General features: G+C 45.4%; 1 protein-coding gene across 1 annotated transcript in view; it reads right to left on the bottom strand.

Annotated features, from left to right (window-relative positions):
* Positions 1-20,316, bottom strand: part of LOC135831046 (uncharacterized) — a 30,359-nt gene that overhangs the window by 6,212 nt on the left and 3,831 nt on the right. The window contains exons 3-21 of the mRNA XM_065343294.1: positions 20,105-20,299; positions 18,606-18,803; positions 17,112-17,303; positions 14,214-14,414; positions 13,082-13,279; positions 11,660-11,857; positions 10,488-10,691; positions 9,386-9,580; positions 8,849-9,046; positions 7,937-8,116; positions 6,839-6,964; positions 6,171-6,269; positions 5,590-5,892; positions 4,165-4,473; positions 3,599-3,901; positions 2,978-3,091; positions 2,459-2,578; positions 1,786-1,833; positions 1,176-1,257 (exon numbers count right to left, since the gene is read on the bottom strand). Coding sequence (XP_065199366.1) covers positions 1,176-1,257; positions 1,786-1,833; positions 2,459-2,578; positions 2,978-3,091; positions 3,599-3,901; positions 4,165-4,473; positions 5,590-5,892; positions 6,171-6,269; positions 6,839-6,964; positions 7,937-8,116; positions 8,849-9,046; positions 9,386-9,580; positions 10,488-10,691; positions 11,660-11,857; positions 13,082-13,279; positions 14,214-14,414; positions 17,112-17,303; positions 18,606-18,803; positions 20,105-20,299 — 3,463 coding nt within the window. The remainder of the gene's footprint in view (positions 1-1,175; positions 1,258-1,785; positions 1,834-2,458; positions 2,579-2,977; positions 3,092-3,598; positions 3,902-4,164; positions 4,474-5,589; positions 5,893-6,170; positions 6,270-6,838; positions 6,965-7,936; positions 8,117-8,848; positions 9,047-9,385; positions 9,581-10,487; positions 10,692-11,659; positions 11,858-13,081; positions 13,280-14,213; positions 14,415-17,111; positions 17,304-18,605; positions 18,804-20,104; positions 20,300-20,316) is intronic.

The raw sequence follows: 20,316 nt of genomic DNA, 5'->3' as shown, positions 1-20,316 counted from the left end.
ACGACATCGACACGGACTCATTCCCAAGGCCATGACTTGGCAAAGCTATCCGTGTGACTTCGACAACATTTTGAGAAAAGCAGACGCTTGTGAACGCTGATAGAAGACGGCGTTGACTGCTAAATTCAAATAAAAATTGGCGATCTTGAAATACTAGAATAAATCTCAAAAAGCTACAGCGCGATGACTTCCATATTCACTCACACCATTGGCATTGCAGTGTTGTGGGTAGTAGTAGTTACTAGTAGTAGTAGTAGAATTTATTATTTTGATAGGGTGTGTTCACATGGCGTGAGCCAGTCAAGTGTCAGTCAGTTCGGCAGGAAGCGCGAGCTCCAACAACAACAAGTCGTTTGGTGCAGCCATCTTCTTTGTCTTGTACCAGCTTGATCACCAAAACAATGAAGAAAAAAAGTTTGACTTGAGGATAGGTTGGGATTTGAACTCACAACTTCATGGTCAGCAGACAGCATTCATAACCACAACGCCAAAAAAGGAAAGGATAAATCGTGGGTTTGATAAAAAATCGATACTGGCTTCCTGGGCAAATTGTAAACCATGGGAAAAGGCCGGAAACCTGGCCGAAATTCTAACTCCTTAAAGGCTGATCCAATTGTTCCGAAACCTTCACAGAACAATTTGCCGTGTCCTAACAAGCCATTCTATGTACTTTGTTGTCCAAAGTTCCCTTATCTTCATACTTTTTAAGACCCAAACCTGATTGTAAATCTTTTTGAAACAGACTATAATTTCAAGCGTGATTTGAACAAAATCAGCGTGTAGTACGAGCTTTCGGTGCGCTGGCTGTAGTTTTTTTCCCGATAGTGGAGGCCTCTTGTACTGGCAAAACATGTGACAAGGCGGAGGACATGCTGTCATGCATTCATTGCACATTGTACTTACTTGTTGCTGGGTCATGTTATGAAAAAGATGCTTTCCATGTGCCACAGCATGCACCTTCACTTAAATACAATCCACTTGATATGCAAATCAATTTTTTGTCAGATTCGGATAAGAAGAACTCCGGATAAGACAAACAAGCTTGTTCAGTCCCTTGAAGTTCGTCCTAACACACACACACACACACACACACACACACACACACACACACACACACACACACACACACACACACACACACACACACACACACACACACACACACACACACATACTTTTGTCGCTTGAGATATAACACGAGTATAGCGATGACAACTGCAAGAACCAGTATCCCGCCGACTGCACCTCCAACGGCAGCTGAAAGAACAATTTGCATTGTGCAGAGCAGTGACAGATGGAAGTCAATTACAGAGAATTCACAATCCTGGTTACTCGAGGAACGTTACTTGATCGAATGTGCGTAGATTATGTTACTTGATAGAATGTACGTAGATTACTGACTGCATAGCTGCATGTCTACAGTCATGACGATTAGTTTGGTCAAGACGGGACTGTCCACAGGTTCTTTGAGACACAAGTCACACCAATACTGACTGTTGCAACATTCATGATCTGCCTGTGAATAGATTCACATGCTGTTTTGTTATCTGAAGTTAGCAACTCCAACTGATTCTCGAAAACGAGCACATTGGAGTAACGTTCGGAAACTACCTTTGCGTCATAATCAAATTCCTGCAGGATTGAATCAAAACTGATCCTCCGGAATGAGCACATGAGTAAAGTTCAGAAACTGCCTTTGTGCCATGATTTATTTTCCGCACAATGGAATCATAATGTTATAATAACTACTCTAGCACGAATAACTTTACTTCGCAGGTGGCTTACCTCCAACTGCTCCATCACTTTCGGAGCCGGATTGGTCATCGGGACCACCTGCAAAATAGTACACAGCGAAAGGATAGAATATTTGTTGCGGTGAAACATGTTCAAATAAGCCACATACAGCAGATTAGACATCAATTTCACTCGATTTATTCCGTTCATATCCATTCCTTGGCAATTTTTCCTTGTTTCTCCTCTGCATATTTGTGTAAAACTGTCCCCCGTGAATTCCGCGATTCCGCGGATTGTAGAATTTCCGCAGAACGCAGTAGTGTCCGCAGAATTCAGAAAATCCCGCGGAATATTGCGGAAAAGAGAGAAAAAACTGCTTCTTCTGGAGGCTTTTGCTGTATTTCACAGCCAAACCAACCCGCTTGTGACTTTCAAAATCCACTTGCACGGTACATTCTAGAGCTTTCAATTTTTTTGGACCAGGATTTCGAATAATTTGGGTTCAGAATTTATAGGGACAACAAAATTCGGTGGTGTTGCGGAAATTCAATCTGTTTTTACGCTCATTTCCCATGCAGAAATGCCGCAGAATTTGAAAGGATTTGCAGAATTTACTGTTTTCAGCCGCAGAATTCTGCACGGAATTTCTGATATTCTGCCGCGGAATTCACGGGGGACAGGTAAAATGCTGTTCAACTCTACCACACGCTTCATTGCAACTCACCTGGATCACAACCAGCTGCTGATCGGTCAAATTCACACCTTGGGACGCATGTGTAGGCAGCCACTTCGTTCACGCACACCGTGTCACTGGAACACGGCGTAGACATGCATTCATTGATATCTGCACCAGAGAACACAAAGCACCCAGATTCAGTCATTTGGCGAAGGTGAAATAGAGGATTCTTTCTCCCTCTCCCTCTCCCTCTTCCTCCCCTCCCCTTCCCCCTCGCCCTCCCCCTCCCCCCTCTCTCTCCTCTCTCTCTCTCTCTCTCTCTCTCTCTCTCTCTCTCTCTCTCTCTCTCTCTCTCTCTCTCTCTCTCTCTCTCTCTCTCTCTCTCTCTCTATTTATCTATCTATCTATCTCTCTGTCGTTCTCTCTTACTCACTTGCTATCTCCCTTCCACCCTCCCTCTTTACCAAGGGGCTCTATGTTGTTTTAGACAATACTCGGCACAGAATGACAGAAGATTTCCCCGTGTAAAGCAAGAGTGAAAGTGAGTTGAGATGGAATACAACGTACCTGAACAGGACACATACGCATTTCCCGTGAATCCTTGGAGGCAGTAGCATTCTCCTGCTTGTGTGTCGCAATGTGAGTTGTTTACAATGCATGGACCTCCACACGGAGCACCGACTGTTGAAGAAATGCGCAAAGAATACATCATAAAAAACAACAGCTGAGCATTCAAAGTGGAATGAATCTTGCATGTCGGCTCGGGTGCCTTTCCTTGCCATTTCCAGAAAGCGGTATTTCAGTGCTATTCAGATGCCCGAAAATAATCAGTTCCACTGTCTACCAACAATGTTATGCACGCAGCTTCTTGTTGAACTTAGGTGGTGATATCTATCCAAGCATGTGTTGACTGCATGAAGGAAAGTTAGAAGATACACAGATACACAGAAGAGCCAGGAGGAGAGCGAGAGAGTGAGAGCGAGAGAGAGAGAGTGAGAGTATGAGAGAGAGAGAGAGCAGAAAAGAGATCACAGGGACAGAACAAAAGGCGAGGTGTAATAGAGCCGCACCAGGCAGAGAAGGCAGCTGATGAAGAGTCAGCAAGAATAGTGAATCTGTTTCGGATGGCACCAATACAGTGCAGCGCAACACAGTGCAGCGCAATACAAAGCACTGCGCAATACTTACCAGTAACTGTCAACTTCATGACGACATCACTTCTCTGGTCACTCGGAAAGACAATTGTAGAATCGGTTGCTCTGCATCGATAGCTGCCCTCGTCGGACTTGGATACTTTTTCAATGAGGAGATTTCCACTTTTTGCATCAACAATTGCCGACGCCTGCAAACTAGTTGCAATGTCGGTGATGGGATCATATCTCTTCCAGGCAAAAGTGGCTTGAGGATTAGACTTCGCAGTGCAGTTTATATTCAGTGTCTCACTCTCGACTAGATAAAGATCAAGAGCTGAAAGAGCAGCAACTGGTGGTGCTGCAAGCATCAAGAAATGAGAGAAAGACATGTAAGACATCAGTGAAAGTGGTGCTGCAGTAAGCTGAGTCCTGGATAGTCACGTCACATACCATGATGGCATCCTATCCTTAAAGTCATGACGGTGCATCCTCATAACAGCAATACGTACAATGCAGCTGCTGCTGCTTGTGCAAGCAAGTTGGCAACGAGCACAGTTGCATTGCATTATGTAACACATACGAGACTACAGTACACTGCTAATGGTAGATTTAGCAACTCACTCTGAACATGAACTCGGACAAAGGCAGACGCTTGGGTTGGTAAGGTGAAGTTGGGAGAGGAAGTAACGCGTGGATTGCTAACAATGCATGTGACAGGGCCGCTGTCAGTCACCATTGTTGGGGAAATTTGTAGTAACTTCTGGCGTGACCGAGTAGCACCAACGTGTTGCCAAGTATACGTGATAGGTGATGTGCCAGCTGCTACTTTGCACTCCATGTCCAGAGAAGACCGGAGAAGCACAAAGATCTCACCACTGACGCTCACCGTTGTCCCGCCAACTGCGCTGATAGTGACCTGCGTTGGAGGCACTGTGAACAATGCAAATGCACGCAGGGGCAAATCAACTTCGTTGGAGTCGAGACTTTGTAAAGAACTCTCTTTGCTACAGGTAGGGATCTCAGCGCGTGCAGTGCGCAGGGTGTTTGCGCATACATTGTGTCATCGAGTTTTGAGTGCAGCTCGCGGACACAGCAGAAAATGGCGACGGTCGATTTTCGACACTAGCGGACGCGGTGGATACTAGCGGAATCGTCATCTTCATCGTCGTTCGAACATACTTTGTAACTCCCGCCGAAGGACAGCGTGGCCAAGGCGATATCGCCCCGGTCGATTTTCCTATAATATGCCATGCGGCAAGAACCCACTTCAGAGAGGATTCAGTCAAAAATTCAGACGTTTTCTCCGGTTAGATTGTCCTAACTTCAATTTTCAGTAAATCAGCCATCGCAAACATCGCCGCCATTATCACTCAGAGAGAAGACATCGCGCTCAGTAGAAGAGGTGTTCACGCTGCGTCCAAGAGTGAAAGATTGTGCTCTTTGACCCTCCATAGTTCCTCTGAGAGAGTGTTGGGGAGATAGGTAGCTTGGAGATGGCCGTAGAACGTGCTTTCCTGGACGCAATATTCAGCCATTTCTACGGTCTTCTTCAACTTGATTTATTTCGAAAAAAATGTTCTTTTCCACGATTTCTGCACGGGACGCATTTGGGATCGAAAATCTCACCTGCGCAGACTGGCTGCGCAGTTCACGCGCTGAGATCCCTACTACAGGCAATCCCGGTGTATTCAGTTGCCAAGGACAACACATGCCCTGAGCAGCTACCATAGATACGGTGTATAGAACTTGTTGGGTTCCGTGCATTTGGTACATTGGGTGGCAAACTGAAAATGATATGCCTATTCTTGGACAAAGGATTCTTACAGGCTGCTCGCCTGTCGAGGGGGTTCCTGATGTACTTGTAGCTTGAATGGTAGGGCACACGATATGGGGAACATGTACGAAGGGACTTTTTACAGAGTACTCAACCGCGTCAAGCTATAACTCTACAGCTACTTCAAGTAAATAACATTAAACTACACACTCCCAGGACACCTAAGGGACAAGCGACAAACAATCCATTCCTCTCAGAAAAAATAAACATACCCTCTTTGAGCTGGTAGAAGCTGATTGTATTGCTTCCTCCACAGCTGAAGGCTGGTGCACCGGCACATTGTATTGCTGGACCAGTGGCAACGCTAAGAATACCAGGATTGGAGCTGCTGCAGTAGCACACTATTCCATTGTGCATTCCGGCAAAGACAAAGCCACGACGATAGCACTGTATTGCACAGCGACCCGGATGATAGTCGCCATCAGCGGCTGAGAAGTTGGATAGCCGTGACACGGTACTCAGTGCAGACACACTGCTCAGCGAAGCAGTCCGCACGCGAGTGACAGCTGGCCACACTGCACGTGAAAGAAATTAGAACAGCAAGACGTTAATTAACCCGTCGGCTGCATGGACGATAAGTTCTGCGAATAGTGATCATGCACCTTGAGTGACTCCCCTGGCTAGCATGGCTAATTGAAAGTCAGCCCAACTCAGCCACATAATGTTACCAGCACAATCCCAGTCACAAAGCACACGTTGGTTGAGTTTGGTCGTCACGAGGCCAGGGTAAGTTATCCGGGGGCACGGGTCTGATTCCAACGAGCGGCAATGTAGTGCAATGTTCCATACTCACAGTTCTGACACGACAGTCCACTATATTCACCGATACAGTCACAGTGATCTGGTGCAGTACAGTAGCCTTGACCTGCAATACACTGATCCTTGCAAACAACTGTACAAGAACAACAGTCCCGGGCCGGGGAGACACAGCATGAGCAAACACATAGCATAATGTCAAGGTGAAGATGCAGAAGCTGAAAACTGAACTCTGATGGTACCACATGAAAATCAAGAACTCTAGCAGTCATGTAAAGCAAAGTATTAATTTTAGTAGAACACCCTTGGAACAGTGCGAAGAAATTTGTTCGAGCGCTGAGTTGTGAACGCCTCTGTAGGGTGTGCATCGAGCACTATTGCACTAGCGATAGTGCCTACATTTGTGTGTCTAGCACATTGAACAGCGCATTCTCACCAGCCCATACATATCCTGTCTGACCCATGTACCCTGATGAGTCATGACGGGTACCCTAAGTCTACAAATTTTCGGCCCGTTCAAATTTCAGCATCCCAGGGTCAAAACACATTTCGGCTGCATTAAAGTTTCGGCCTGTATTGGTGCTGCCATACTGAACCTTGCAAAACAACATTTAAACCACAACAAATTTTCGGCCAAATATGCCCAGGCTGAAAATAGCCGAAAATATGCGCCGAATATTTCTTGACTTACAATAACTTCCTTACCTGTGCACTTTCTTCCATCACCAGCATAACCAGGGTTACATGAGCAGCTGTAGGAACCTCTGGTATCTTTACATGTGCCATTCACTTGATTACAAGTATCCACACCTAGAACACATTCATTGATATCTGCCACAGCAGCATCACATGGTAACACAATGAAAGCCACATAGAAAACGGATATCGTGGTGTGCACAAGTAAGCCACCAAATGAACACAATCCCATCGACCTGTGTATAAACAATCCGACCAACCAAGAAGCTTAGGCACACTTTAAGCTTATTTGTAAACTACAGTGCAATGTGTTACACTAAATGCACTGTAACTAAATGACCAAACCTGCCACTGATACTAGTCAGGTTAGCAACACTTTAGGTAAATGGCAATTTTCGGTTACATACTGACTCATCGGTGGTAGCGTTGTCTGATAGTACACTCGCCATTGCTGGACCTCAGGGCAGTTGGTACTGGGTAGTCTTGTAAGCAGGCCAATGCTTGTCACAATGGTTTTTTTCTCGTATAACACCTCGTGTGGCTTCTCTGCTAGTCCTGACTCTATACAAGAGAGGCTGGCGATGTCACAGTGTGTTGGCCACAAGTCAATTCAGTACCACCAGAATACAGTTATAAGACTTGCTACGGTTTGTCAATACGTGTATGTTTGCCGACCAACACCTTCAATACATGTTGCGTCTATAATCTCGCCATTCCTCTCACTCCTGCTTATAATTATGATACGAGTTCTGTCACCAGAATACGGCAGTTGAGTTTCGAGCTCTCTATCATGTTAATACACTTGATGACGTACACTGTGGGTCACAAGTTCACGTCCGCTAGTCTATTGTACTCCCACCTACAGTAGCAGAGTAGTGTCCCATTTTGAAGCCATGGTTATCATTCAAATGCAGCCTTTGTGCTATTTGATGAATTCAAAAGTGCACCTTATAACTTTCTCGAGAATGGCTTCTATTCAAATACTTGCAGTATGTTGTATGCATACCAGTTTTACCCCAGGTAGCGTAAACACACACACACACACACGCACGCACGCACGCACGCACACACACACACACACACACACACAGAAATGCTTCTACTTACTATTGCATACAGGTGCCGAGCTTGTCCACAGTGTGTTGGTCTGGCATGTGCGCTTACTGGTGCCCTGCAGTTGATAGCCTGTCTGGCATACATACGTAGCAACTGAACCTATCTTTTGCCCGTTGGTGGCTAGAAACTTTCCATTCGATATCTTACTCAGTGGAGGACAAATCGGAACACCTGAAAACAGTGAATAGAATGTGTGTATGCAGAGACAGTTTTGTATGTTGTGTGCGTGCAAAGGAATTTTCATTCCGCTCAGGTAGATGTTGCGAGCATGACCCCTACTGGTTGCAAAGCTAGGTTGTCCACAAGTATCGTATCCATCGCGAAGGTAGTCGTAGCATCGAAGAATCAGATACAGGCGACTGGAACGGGAAACGATATGAGTTTCGCTCCTGTGCCACCCGCTCCAGTTGCCCTTGGGACAAGACTGCTGTGTCTGCCATATGGCATCGCTTGTCCGGAACCCGTTTGGGATCAGGAGGGCAAGCCCACTACTACAGCACCATACACCACAGATCACGTAGATCTTCCAAATCTGGGGTCAAAAAAACATGCATCATTTATATGGTCTCGTGTCATATTCCTACTTAGTAGATGCATTGACTCCCTGATCTCCACGTAGCAGTTGTATTCCAAAGTAGCAATATCAATTTTTACCAAATTCTCGTTTGGAATACGGCACACTCTGACCATAAACATAGACCATGTCTTGCTCCAGACGAAGGGCTATGGTGATATGGAAACTACTGGCAATGGACAGCACAAAGTACGTCTCACGTTGCATCATATTTGTACATTGAAAAAGCATAGTCAACGATAAGCAAGGCATTACAATGCATGCACCATCATTATACCTGTACATGTACTGCAAAGTTTGTGTAGTCAATGAAGTGTACCTACACTTACCACTACAAGTGGGAACGGTGTTATTCCAACGCCCATCCAATTTGCACGTTAGTGCACGGCTCAATGTTGGTACTGCGCCAAAGATTTGAAAGCCGGACATGCAGACGTAGTTGACGATGGATCCGAATGAACTGCTCGTGCCCTGTACACTCACGGTGCCATTGGCTATAGAACTGGGAATGGCTCTGCACATGACAGCTGGATGGACAATTTAGGAAGAGGGGAAAACATTCAAAAAAAGTAAGTATAGATTGGCAGACAAGGCAATTATCACCAGCACATATGCACAACCTACTAACACACAGAACATGGCAGTATGGCAGTTCTTACCACGACTTGCAGCAATAACACTCATAAAACATGCGGCTGTAAAGCGTCTTTGTCCAGCTACATCAGTTATCGCTGGTGGTAATTTAGATGGACATCTGGAAGTGTCCTAAGTGTTTCAGAGAAGGCATGTATAAAAGCTCTGCCACGTGTGGCAACAACACGACAGTAGTGCATAGTTTGGACGACATGGGTTGCAGCGCAGCTCACCTGCACAAGTAGGAAACAGGCTGGTCCATTTTGCATCACTGCCGCACTGAATGATGAGACTCGTGGTGGTCGCAGGACTGCCGCTGATGTGAAAACCCCTCTGACAGTGGAATGAGTATGTCTTGTTGTAGGTTACTTCAATGCCACTGACCAAGCCATTGGCAATGGCAGATGGTGGTTGGATACAACGAACCGCTGCAGCAATACAAACAAATGATGCCAATGTTCTAAGAATTTACTAAGAAGCACTTGCCGGGTGTGCTAATGATGCTGCTAATCTAGTTTTGAGACATGAATAAGTTATTCAGTGGCATGCATCAGTTAATCAGTGGCATGCATAAGTTAGAATAGCACAGGGTAGGTCACCTCGCAATAGACATTAGTATCTTTTTGTTCACTAGATAAAAATGATGACGTAGTGTATCAGTAGAATTCTACGAATTGTTTACTCGTGCCATGTCCGCGGCTTTTGACACTCTGTAAGTCAACTATCTGTACATGCATCATGATTACCATACAGGACTCAGCAGTTTTCGGTTTTTATTTGTTGAAGTACATAGTTTAGAGTGTGTGTGTGTGTGTGTGTGTGTGTGTGTGTGTGTGTGTGTGTGAGTGCGTGCGTGCGTGTGTGTGTTTAGGACAATTTTGATATTTTCTGTGTTCTCCATTCTGCAGCTGCATGGATATAAGCACCTCCTTGACCCCGCTCGTTCCTCGGGCCTCATTCTTCATCCCACTTGGCCTAAGTAGTAGTAGTATTCTTTTTAAATAGCGGAGAAACCAAACAGGCAGATGCCTAATAACACTGGACCACCCACTGTGTAGCAAAGACTAGCCAAGGTGGCTTGGTGATGTCAACGTGAAAGGGCTGATAATAATAATGATAAAAAACTTACTTATAACGTTTAACTCGGATGGTGAGCCAATTAAATTATGGTGAAAAAAGGAGGACGCGCACTCGCTGACTGTATAAGATCTGGTTACGTTGGTGGACAGTTAGTCATAACTCGTAACATTTTGTGCTCCTTTTTCACCATTACTTTTAACGGTTACTGAAAATCACCATGCTTCTGAAAGGTTCTGATACAAGGAATTTACTTACGCGAGCATGTTGGAGCACTGGCATTCCATTTCCCAGTGTACAAACATTCCACGACATAGGTGCTGACCAAGTAGCTTTTAGACTGGGCTATGTAATATCCGGTGTTACAGATATATGTCGAGGTATTTCCATACACTCGTGTATTGTTATTGTCTATTCTCAGCAGGTTTGGGAGCTGATTGTTCAAAGGTGGACAAATCACACCTGCATTTCATGACAATACAAAGAACATGACAGCAGATGCTCTGACATGTTATTAAGAAAATGTCAAATATGCCGACCACTTTGAACTGCAGCTGACAGCCATGTACGCCGTATATATTTAGCTGACCAGCCCAGTCTGTGGCCCAGTGTACCAGGTAAAGTACTCAGTATAGAACTACATAGACTATTGTACCATCAAATCTACCGTATTTGCCAGAGTATAGCGCGCACCTGAGTATAACGCGCACCCCCGTTGTTTGACCAACGTTTTGCGTATATCCATAGTATAATGCACAGCCTAGATTTGAGAACTTGAAATAGTCGATTATAAAGATTGTATTATAATGCGACCAAAATTACGATAGAATTATCAATGTGTACATCTGCATAACGCATGGTGTCTCGTACCCATCATGAATGTCCTGCGTAGCTGGCAGAGGACTGGCAGTAAACACTACACATTGCATACATATCACTTGCACTGGGTCAGACTGAGTGGCAAACTTTGCAAAAGCTTGATGCATTGCACTACTTTTCGAAGTGCATGCATTCTAATATGCGGAGCATATTGCGTAACCACGATTTGGGACCTGAGATAGGAGATGTAAAGTGCACACTCTACACCAGTAAATATGCCAAGGATTAACATCGGCTAGCTGCAGAGACCCCATGCTCAAATTTACACAGCTCAAGAAATTTGCTATGGTCATCGACGGCACAAACGAACCCTGTACACATGCATAGCAACACACACACACGCACGCACACACGCATACACACACACACACACACACACACGCACACGCACGCACACACACACACACGCATACACACACACACACACATACACACACACACATACACACACACGCATACACACACACACGCATACACACACACACACACACACACACACACACGCATACACACACACGCATACACAAGTAGTTTTGATGGACTTTACGTACCTATACAGACTGGCTGTGCAAAGCTCCAGGTATTGTCTGCGCGGCATGTTCGGTTATGCACATTCACAGAGTTGAGAGGCTGACCCTTGATCTTGTAGCCCTGTGTGCATTTGATCATGGCTACACTCTGGTACAGGAGTTTGTTGCTGTACGATAGCGTCGCAGACATCGGAGTAGGGAGCATCGGGCATGTCTTGCCTACAATTGCAACACAATATGGACACAGAGTCACACAATGACAGGCATACACGTGAAGAGGAATTACAGAGCTCAATCATGCCGCGATGAATTTTGATGGGGATCAACGTCTTGTCTCCTGATGATCCCTACAACGAGCACCACACAACCATCACTCGAAGCCATACTTTCTTGTATTTTACAAGTACTTGCTCTACACACCTTGTCGCTGACACATACACCACCTACACTTACTTCCTGTTCTTCACCTCAAATATTCACGCCAATAATAATGTTATCTTTCTCAGTATCATTAGATGGTGTCTTCGTACAGTCAAACCTTGTTAGGACGAACTTCAAGGGACTGGACAAGTTTGTTTGTCTTATCCGGAGTTCTTCTTATCCAGATCTGACAAAAACTTGATATGCATATCAATGGATTTTATTGATGTGAACGTGCATGATGTGGCACATGTAAAGCATTTATTCATAGCATAAGCCAGCAACAGGTAAGTACAATGTGCAATGAATTCATGACAGCATGTCCTCCGCTTTGTACCATGATGATTCATTTTGCCTGTACAAGAGGCCTCGACTATCGGAAAAAACAGCCAGCGCATGCACGTGGACCGAAAGTTCGTACTACGCACTGATTTTGTCCAAATCATGCCTGAAATTAGTTCGTCTCAACGAAAGTTCACCGCACAGGAGTTCGTCATAAACGTATAATTTCGACATGATATGATGCCTGGCCAACCATGGGATTAGCCCTAGTTCGTACTATTGGAAAGTTCGCCTTATCCGTGTTCGTCCTAATGAGGTTTGACTGTACATGAAACAGTTAGTTCAATATGCACTGGATCCGCTTTATCATCTATTACCCCGATGATGGACCAGGCCCAAACATTGGTGTTATATTTTTGATTCGAATTGCAGTAGCGAGACCGTCATTCAAGCTGAGGAGTTTTAAGTTTCACAAATGCTCTACAGTGCATTCATGAAAAGGTCGTAAACCACGAATTTGACTGGACTGCATTTTACCAGCTGTTAGTCAACCCCAGATATAAGTCGACCTCCATTTGAGGACTCGATTTACCGGTTTTAGAGCAGGTATGCCCCGATTGTACACCAACTTCCCCTTTTTAGGCCGGTTTTTAGGTCATGAAAAGGTCGACTTGTAACCGGTAAAATACGGTAACTGAAAAGGGAGGGGAGAGCGAGGGAGTGCCTCAGTTATGAACCTACGTTGACATTTTGGCGAGCTGCCTTGCCAGTCACCGGCAGTTGAGCACATCAGTGTTACAGAGAATATTGACTGGTCTGTCTGACCACCCACGTAGTAGCCATTAAAGCATTGATAAACAGCTGCTCCAGGATAGGCTCGTCCTCCGGCTTGGGCGACACTAAATGCCTTTGCCGCAGGTGGAGTTTTGCATTGTATTCCTGTGAAGCATATCCAAAACCAGATACGAGACAAGAACAAGAGCTCCATTCTGCACAAACCTCATACACAACAACAGTCCAAATTATTGCAGTTACAGAATATCCTATTCCTCCCCCCCCCCCCCCCCCCCCACACACACACAATCATACATGCCATAGTAAACGCAAGCTGTTCCAGGGCACTCGATCTTCCACAAGCCAGACATCTCTGGACGAAATCAGGTTGCCATTTGACAGGTAGCCATTGACAGTACATGTACAGTCTCCTGAATCTGGTATTGAAGCAATAATTCAGCATCATGAACATCAAGATTCCATGCTATGACACAACTACTTGACTATACAAGCACGTATGTCATTTTACAGTGTCGTTTATAGCGTGCCGGGTGTTTGAAAAACGACTTTCTATTCTTATTTCCGATAATTCTTTCTGACCATAAAGCTAGTGTGATGTATCATATGCATGTGCGCATAGCCAGGAAGATTGTACATGAAATGTAGTGCTACTGTGCATGCGGTTGTTCATAGTCCCATACTGGCCATAGGCGCACCATGTGGCTGTGCAACATGAGTTCTATGACCATAACAAATGCACTCACAGCAATACGACGCAATGCTAAAAAAAGTTCATTATTGTAGGCAGTATATTCTTTTACACGACCACACTATGATCGATACGCACCATACAGAATGTGCAAAAACATGCTTCGACTTTGACAAGCTGAGCCCCTTCCTACTACAGCTTTGCTGACAAGGATCACTGGACAGATGATGTCTAGCTAACTTTACCGGCAATGGACACATGCGCAACCATTCTAGCATCTATGTATGAAGATCTGTGGACTGGTCTTCAACTGACAAAGGTCTTGTTATAGGCATATTTGGTAGTGCACGAAGCTCTGATATGCAATAAGCCACTTGAGACATGTCTTACCAACACAAGTTGGAATAGAAGTGGACCAGGTTCCATTCACCTGGCATTTCGAAACGCGACTTGTTACTTTCTTGCTAGGTTGACCTCCGACGTAGAATCCGGCACTGCAGTTATAGACTATGCTCTTCGGGTAAACGAGACTGAATGCTGTGATGTTCCCATTAAGCAGGGTATTTACCCGGTTCGGACAAGAGACAGGAGCTGCAGGGATAACAAGCAGAAGCACAACCATTTATCCAAAAGATTGAAGGATGTCAGACTGCATAGAGTGTTCGAGGACTGGGCCAGCCTCTCCGCATGCCTAGGATGTGACCAGCAGTTAATGCACTTAGGGGCCATCCGTAAATATAGATATTTATTTATAAACGCAACAAGTCGCTTAGGGGGAGGGGGTTGTGCGCCTGATCGTTTCTCAAAAAATATCGATGTACATTTTGCATATGTGAGCACGTCAAGGAAAAATTACCAAAATATCGATACTATGTACTATTTGTATGTGTTCGTTTCTCAGGGAGGGAGGGGGGGGGGGAGGGGTTGAAGAGAAACGGCTAGTTTTCGTTTCTAAATAAATATCGGTATTTACAGAAGGCCCCTTACAATCCTACAGCAAAGTATATGACCTGTACGAGATGCAAGTCGCCACTTCTCCAGCCAGTTGTTCTTGTGATAGCAACCTGTATGATGTAAATATGGCATGGAGACTAATGAAGTAGTCTCAGGATGCAAAAGTTCACAAAATGAACGCTCCGTTCTCGGACATGGTGGTGACCTGTGATGGTTCATGCCAATACAATTACTGTCTATTACATCGTGTTACAATGGAAACTTTCTTATAAGGAAACTGTAGCGAACTGTGATCCACCACGACAACCACACCCTGGTATGAGCTCCACCAAGCCCAGGGGCGTGGGCAGGGGGGGGGGTGTTTTGGGTGCCAAAGCACCCCCCTCAAAAATTTTGATCGTGGTTCGCAGCTGGTTCGAGAGAGACCGTAATAGGCGGACTGCTGATCACATGTGCAACTCTGCACATCCGGCGCACTGTGGCAAACGTTGTTCAGACCAGGAAGTACATGTGGTACATGTAGGCATTGTGCTACTGCAGCTGAGGATTTTTGTCTGGTGATTCATGCCCTTTTGCAATGAAACCTCTAGTCCCGGCCTAAGGCCAGTAAGGGCAAATCCGCTTCCCTGCCATTGCGCATCATTACGTCAGACCTCAGCAGACTCAGCACATGATTTGTATCGCACTCCACATGTTTTGTTAGAAGCACAAGGGCGTAGGAACCGCACCGGTCGGGGCGGCCATGGCCGCCCCACTTTTCGGCCATTTTTTTAGCACACTGCAACAAAGCGCGATGATCTCAGCGCAAACGTGGCAAATCCTTGTCCCCGATCGTGGTTTGTTGCAGAATCAAAAGTCCATGTACACTGAAAGGGCACCAAATGCCTGGGAATGCTTGCAATTGGCTTCAATTTTTGAATTTTTTTCAGGGGGAGGGTAATGTTTGTCCCCGATCGTAGCGTCTTCTTGGTTTTTTGCAGAATCAAAAAGTCTTTCATTGTAGTTACCGTACACTGAAACGGCACCAAATGCCCGGAAATGCTTGCAATTGGCTTCAATTTTTGAATTTTTTTCCCGGAGGAGGACCCCCGCACCCCCTTCCATGGCCGCCCCACCTCCAAAGTCGGTGCGACGCGCCTGAAGCAAAGAGTCATACAAACACGCCATGGGTAGAAGTAGCAACACAGTCCATGGAGATCACACATAGGGCATAGGAGTTTGTTCGCGCTATGTTTTGTATAATGTACTACTACTAGTACATGTACATGTCACCAAACTGAAACATCGAGCACCAGTATGGAAAGGCTTTAGACAGAAAGCCTTTCCGATGTACATGTGCATGTAGTTCTGACGGTTGAGTCACGGTTCGCATTGGAGGTTGTGGAAAAGCAAAGACGATTCTTTCATGTGTTTCAAGTGTCGGTACAGCAGCCGAACAGTGAAAGTAACCATGGTAACGTTGAAGTGGAGTTTGCGGTTTCTGTGGGAAATATGGGGTACGGTTGATCTAGGATGCCTTGCTGCACTATCAAACACGACGAAGAGAAAAAGGGTTGAGAAATCTGACTCAAGTTCGATGGAGAGTGTGATACTTCTGGATAAAGCAGCATCCAGGGCTAAGCTCATCATTAGTTGGAAGCAGGGAGCAGTAAATATTACTACGACCCGGTTGGATATTTGCCATTCACTGATTGATTTTCAGCGTCAAGTGTGGGACTGATTTTGCCCCCCCCCCCCCCCCCCTCGCCGCATCGCAGATCAAAAACTTGAGTGCATGTACTTTTGTGTAGGGAAAGTTGTGGCACCCTCCTTGATCACTATCCTGGCACCCTCCTTGATCACTATCCTGGCACCCTCCTTGATCACTATCCTTGCTACGCCCCTGAAGCCTGGGTCTTACCAAGCATTCACGCTTCATCTGAACACTCAACACCAGTGCAACGAGCTGACAATGAAGTGTTCTCTGCCTATCACAATCAATATCTGCTTAAGCATGTTTCAGCATTCTTTGAAGGTGGTCGTGACAGTTGACATCCTGATAACGGGGCCGGCGTGCACCAAAGAACCGTGCACCAAAGAACTGTGCACCAAGGAATGGGTAGGCTTCGATTCCACTAAGCTTAGCACGCCGGTTTATAAACTTTGCGACTCAACTGCACATAGACAATAGCAACTGAAACATAAGAACGGCCTAGACTAATCCTGTCGGCCGGTCACCGGCACCCAAAAGTACAGCAAAGTACGAAAATGGCTCATTGGGAGATTTCTAAACTTTGTACAGCAATCATAGTTTTCAGAGTGCCGAATGTTCAATAATGTTAGAATGGTACTCACGCAAACAGGATGGCGCATCACCAATCCAGCTTTTATTCGGCAGGCAGGTAAGTGTAATCTGGGTGATTGGTGCAATATGATCCACATAGGTACCTCCAGTGCAACTGTAAGTGACAGATCCTGGGTACCTCCGTGTTGTCACAGTCCGTACACTGTTTGCTTTCGCAGCCGGTGGTTTATTGCATCTGACCGCTACAGCAAATAGATCAATATGGGCATTTTAGCAATGTCTTGTAGTAGAACACCATGATAATGTGACATTTTCCATAACTTTTCCTTTCCTTATTTTGATTCAGGTCCCGTTCCTTTAAGTTCACTTCGTTCTTTTCTTCTACTTCGTTTCTTCTACAATGCCTGGACATAAACTTGAAATAGGTGTATAGGCCACGTTCTGCGTTTACTATTGTTGAATACGAGAAAGGACGACTGACGACACATTATCCAGACATTACAACGGGAACAGGTAGGTTGGGGGAACGACATTTATTATAGACGACGAGACAAGAGACCAAGACGAACGAAACGACTACATTGTGATTATTGAAGAGTGAGAAAAGAGAGAATGAGATCAAGTCTGAACGGCAAGATAAAGGGCCTGGGTAGCTATGGCAAATATGGGCGCGTAAGTAGCTACCCAGGCCAACGGAACAAAAGGAGACAAAAGGTGAGTACGCAAGTGCATGCAGGCCAGCTAGAAAGGGTACGGGAGGAGGTACCTAACACTATTGACACCAGAAATAGCACCCCTAAAGGAAGCTGGTAGCTTAACCCGTTATTACCGGCCTGCAGACTTTCGATCATATACAATCGATTGCTAAAACCTTCATAACTCTATCGGTTCTTCTGCAAATGCAACAATCGAGGATCTATGTGGTAGCAGAAACTCCAAGCTGTCCCATGCAACAATTGCCAAAGAGTTACGATGTCGGACGCCAGAGATATCATGCGCCGTATTCTTATCTCAGCAAATTCAAATGTTTGATCCATCTCTTCGCCATTGCAGGGGAAATCCCTTTTCGCATGTTCTTTAAGGGACTGAGCACATGATAATGGCGTAGTCGGCTGAAGTTTGAATCACCTCGAAAAAATTTGAGCGTTCTGCGTTGAAGGAGAGCGGAATGGCGTCGATGGGACGAATCTGCTTGCATATGAGGCTTGGAGACGATTTTGCTGTGTTACCGCGCCTGATTATTGGCGGCTGGATATAAATGGAGCTTGGTACCCTAGCGTTGCTCTCGCCACGAGCTTTCCAACGAGCCTTAGATTGTGGAAATCAATCAAAGGAGACTGAAGTTATCACCTGGTGAAGTTGAAAATTGTGCTGGAATTTGTAATTCTGTGGCAGGCTGTGCTGGTAATTCGGTTGTAAAGGGTTAAACCAGGCTTTACTGAACAATACAGTACAGTACAGTACAGTACAGACGTACGGAGTGTCTGTGCATGGAACATTATTTTGGCTGTGCTATCCGACATGCAGTTTTAGACATGTCTTACCAGTGCAAGTTGGAGCAGGGCTGGACCAGGTCCTATTTGCTTGACATTTGGAAAAACGGCTTGTTATAGTGTCGCTTGACGCTCCGTTAATGTAGAACCCAGCACTGCAGTTGTAGACTATGCCTTCCGAGTAAGATCGACTGTATGTTGTTATGTTCCCATTCGCCAGTGTTGTTCCTCGCCATGGACAAGTGACAGCTGCAATGACAACGGCCAGACATACGACACATAGCTCAGATGTTGATAAGTGGCACGGTACATAACAGAGAATATCCGATCAGTTTTGCTCATAAAACAAAAACAGTCTACTGCACCATCTGGGCATAAAGATGAGTACATGTATAAGGTGTGTAAATTCGGAAGCAGTGCTGGCATATCCAAAGGAGTATAACGTATGAAAAAGCATAACAATTACTTGATTTACTGCTATTGAGATCTATATTCTGACCATGCATGTATGTATGTGTGTGTGTGTGTGTGTGTGTGTGTGTGTGTGCGTGTGTGTGCGTGTGCGCATATGTGTGTGTGGGGTATGTGTGTGTGTGTGTGTGTGTGTGTGTGTGTGTGTGTGTGAGAGAGAGAGAGAGAGAGAGACTGAGTGAGTGAATGTGTGCATATGTGTGTGTGTGTGTGGGTATATGTGTGTGTGTGTGGGTATATGTGTGTGTGTGTGTATGTATGTGTGTGTGTGTGTGTGTGTGTGTGTGTGTGTGTGTGTGTGTGTGTGTGTGTGTGTGTGAGTGAGTGTGAAGTTCAGTAAAACTCCCCTAATCCAAGCAGGCTAGGACCGAGCAATTATCTAGGAAATGCCCGTAACTCAGACCATACAAACTTACTGCATGCATACTTACTGCATGCATACTTACTGCATGCAAACTTACTGCATGCAAACTCAAACGAATGTAAAATGAGTTACCGGGCAGGATCGCCCTGACCCGTCGCAAAAAAAGCGGTTTCTGTGACATCACGAACACATACGTGTGGCATTGAAGCTCGGCATGCAGTGATTCAATGTCACTATGATAGCCTCAACAAAATTCCATTCTACCCCCCTCTCTCTCTCTCTGATACAGTCAACTTCGCTTATAACGACACTCGGCGGGGCATCAGAAAAGTGTCCTTATTCGCGAAGTGTCGTTATACCCGAAGTCTCATTATATATGTCACAGTTGGAAGGGACTTTGCTCTGGGCATGAACATGATGTCGTTATTCGCGAATTGTCGTTATATCCGCAGTCGATATTAGCCAAGTTGACTGTACATGCTTTTGAGACAAAATGCAGCCGGCGCAAGCTGCTCGAAATCCCATCATGTTTTCTCCTAGGATTTGCTCAGAACTAGCTACGTTAGTAATAGTAAACTATCTTGTAGTCCCCCCCCCCCTTCCATCCAGCCCACTTCAATATTTTCTCTCAAGTGATTGGATCCGCCTGCCCGCTTTGACTGAATTAAAATGGGCCAACAGCATAGCGCCAATGACGAGAGCCTCCGGCACTTACGGTTACACGTTGATATAGCAATTGTCGACCAGATACCATCCAACTTGCAAAACACTGATCTTCCAGTCACACTTTGGTTTCCGAGCCCACTGATGAAGTATCCTGGATTACATTGATAAGTGATGTTGTTCGGGTAGGCTGTGCCGTACGCAGTGATGACACCGTTGGCAATGGTTTTCGGACGGCTTGCACATACTTGGCGAGCGAGAATA

This window comes from Sycon ciliatum, chromosome 1 (genome assembly GCF_964019385.1).
Source record: "Sycon ciliatum chromosome 1, ocSycCili1.1, whole genome shotgun sequence".
NCBI lineage: Eukaryota > Metazoa > Porifera > Calcarea > Leucosolenida > Sycettidae > Sycon > Sycon ciliatum.
The sequence above is the reverse complement of the archived record's forward strand: the minus strand, read 5'-3'. Positions and strand labels throughout refer to the sequence as shown.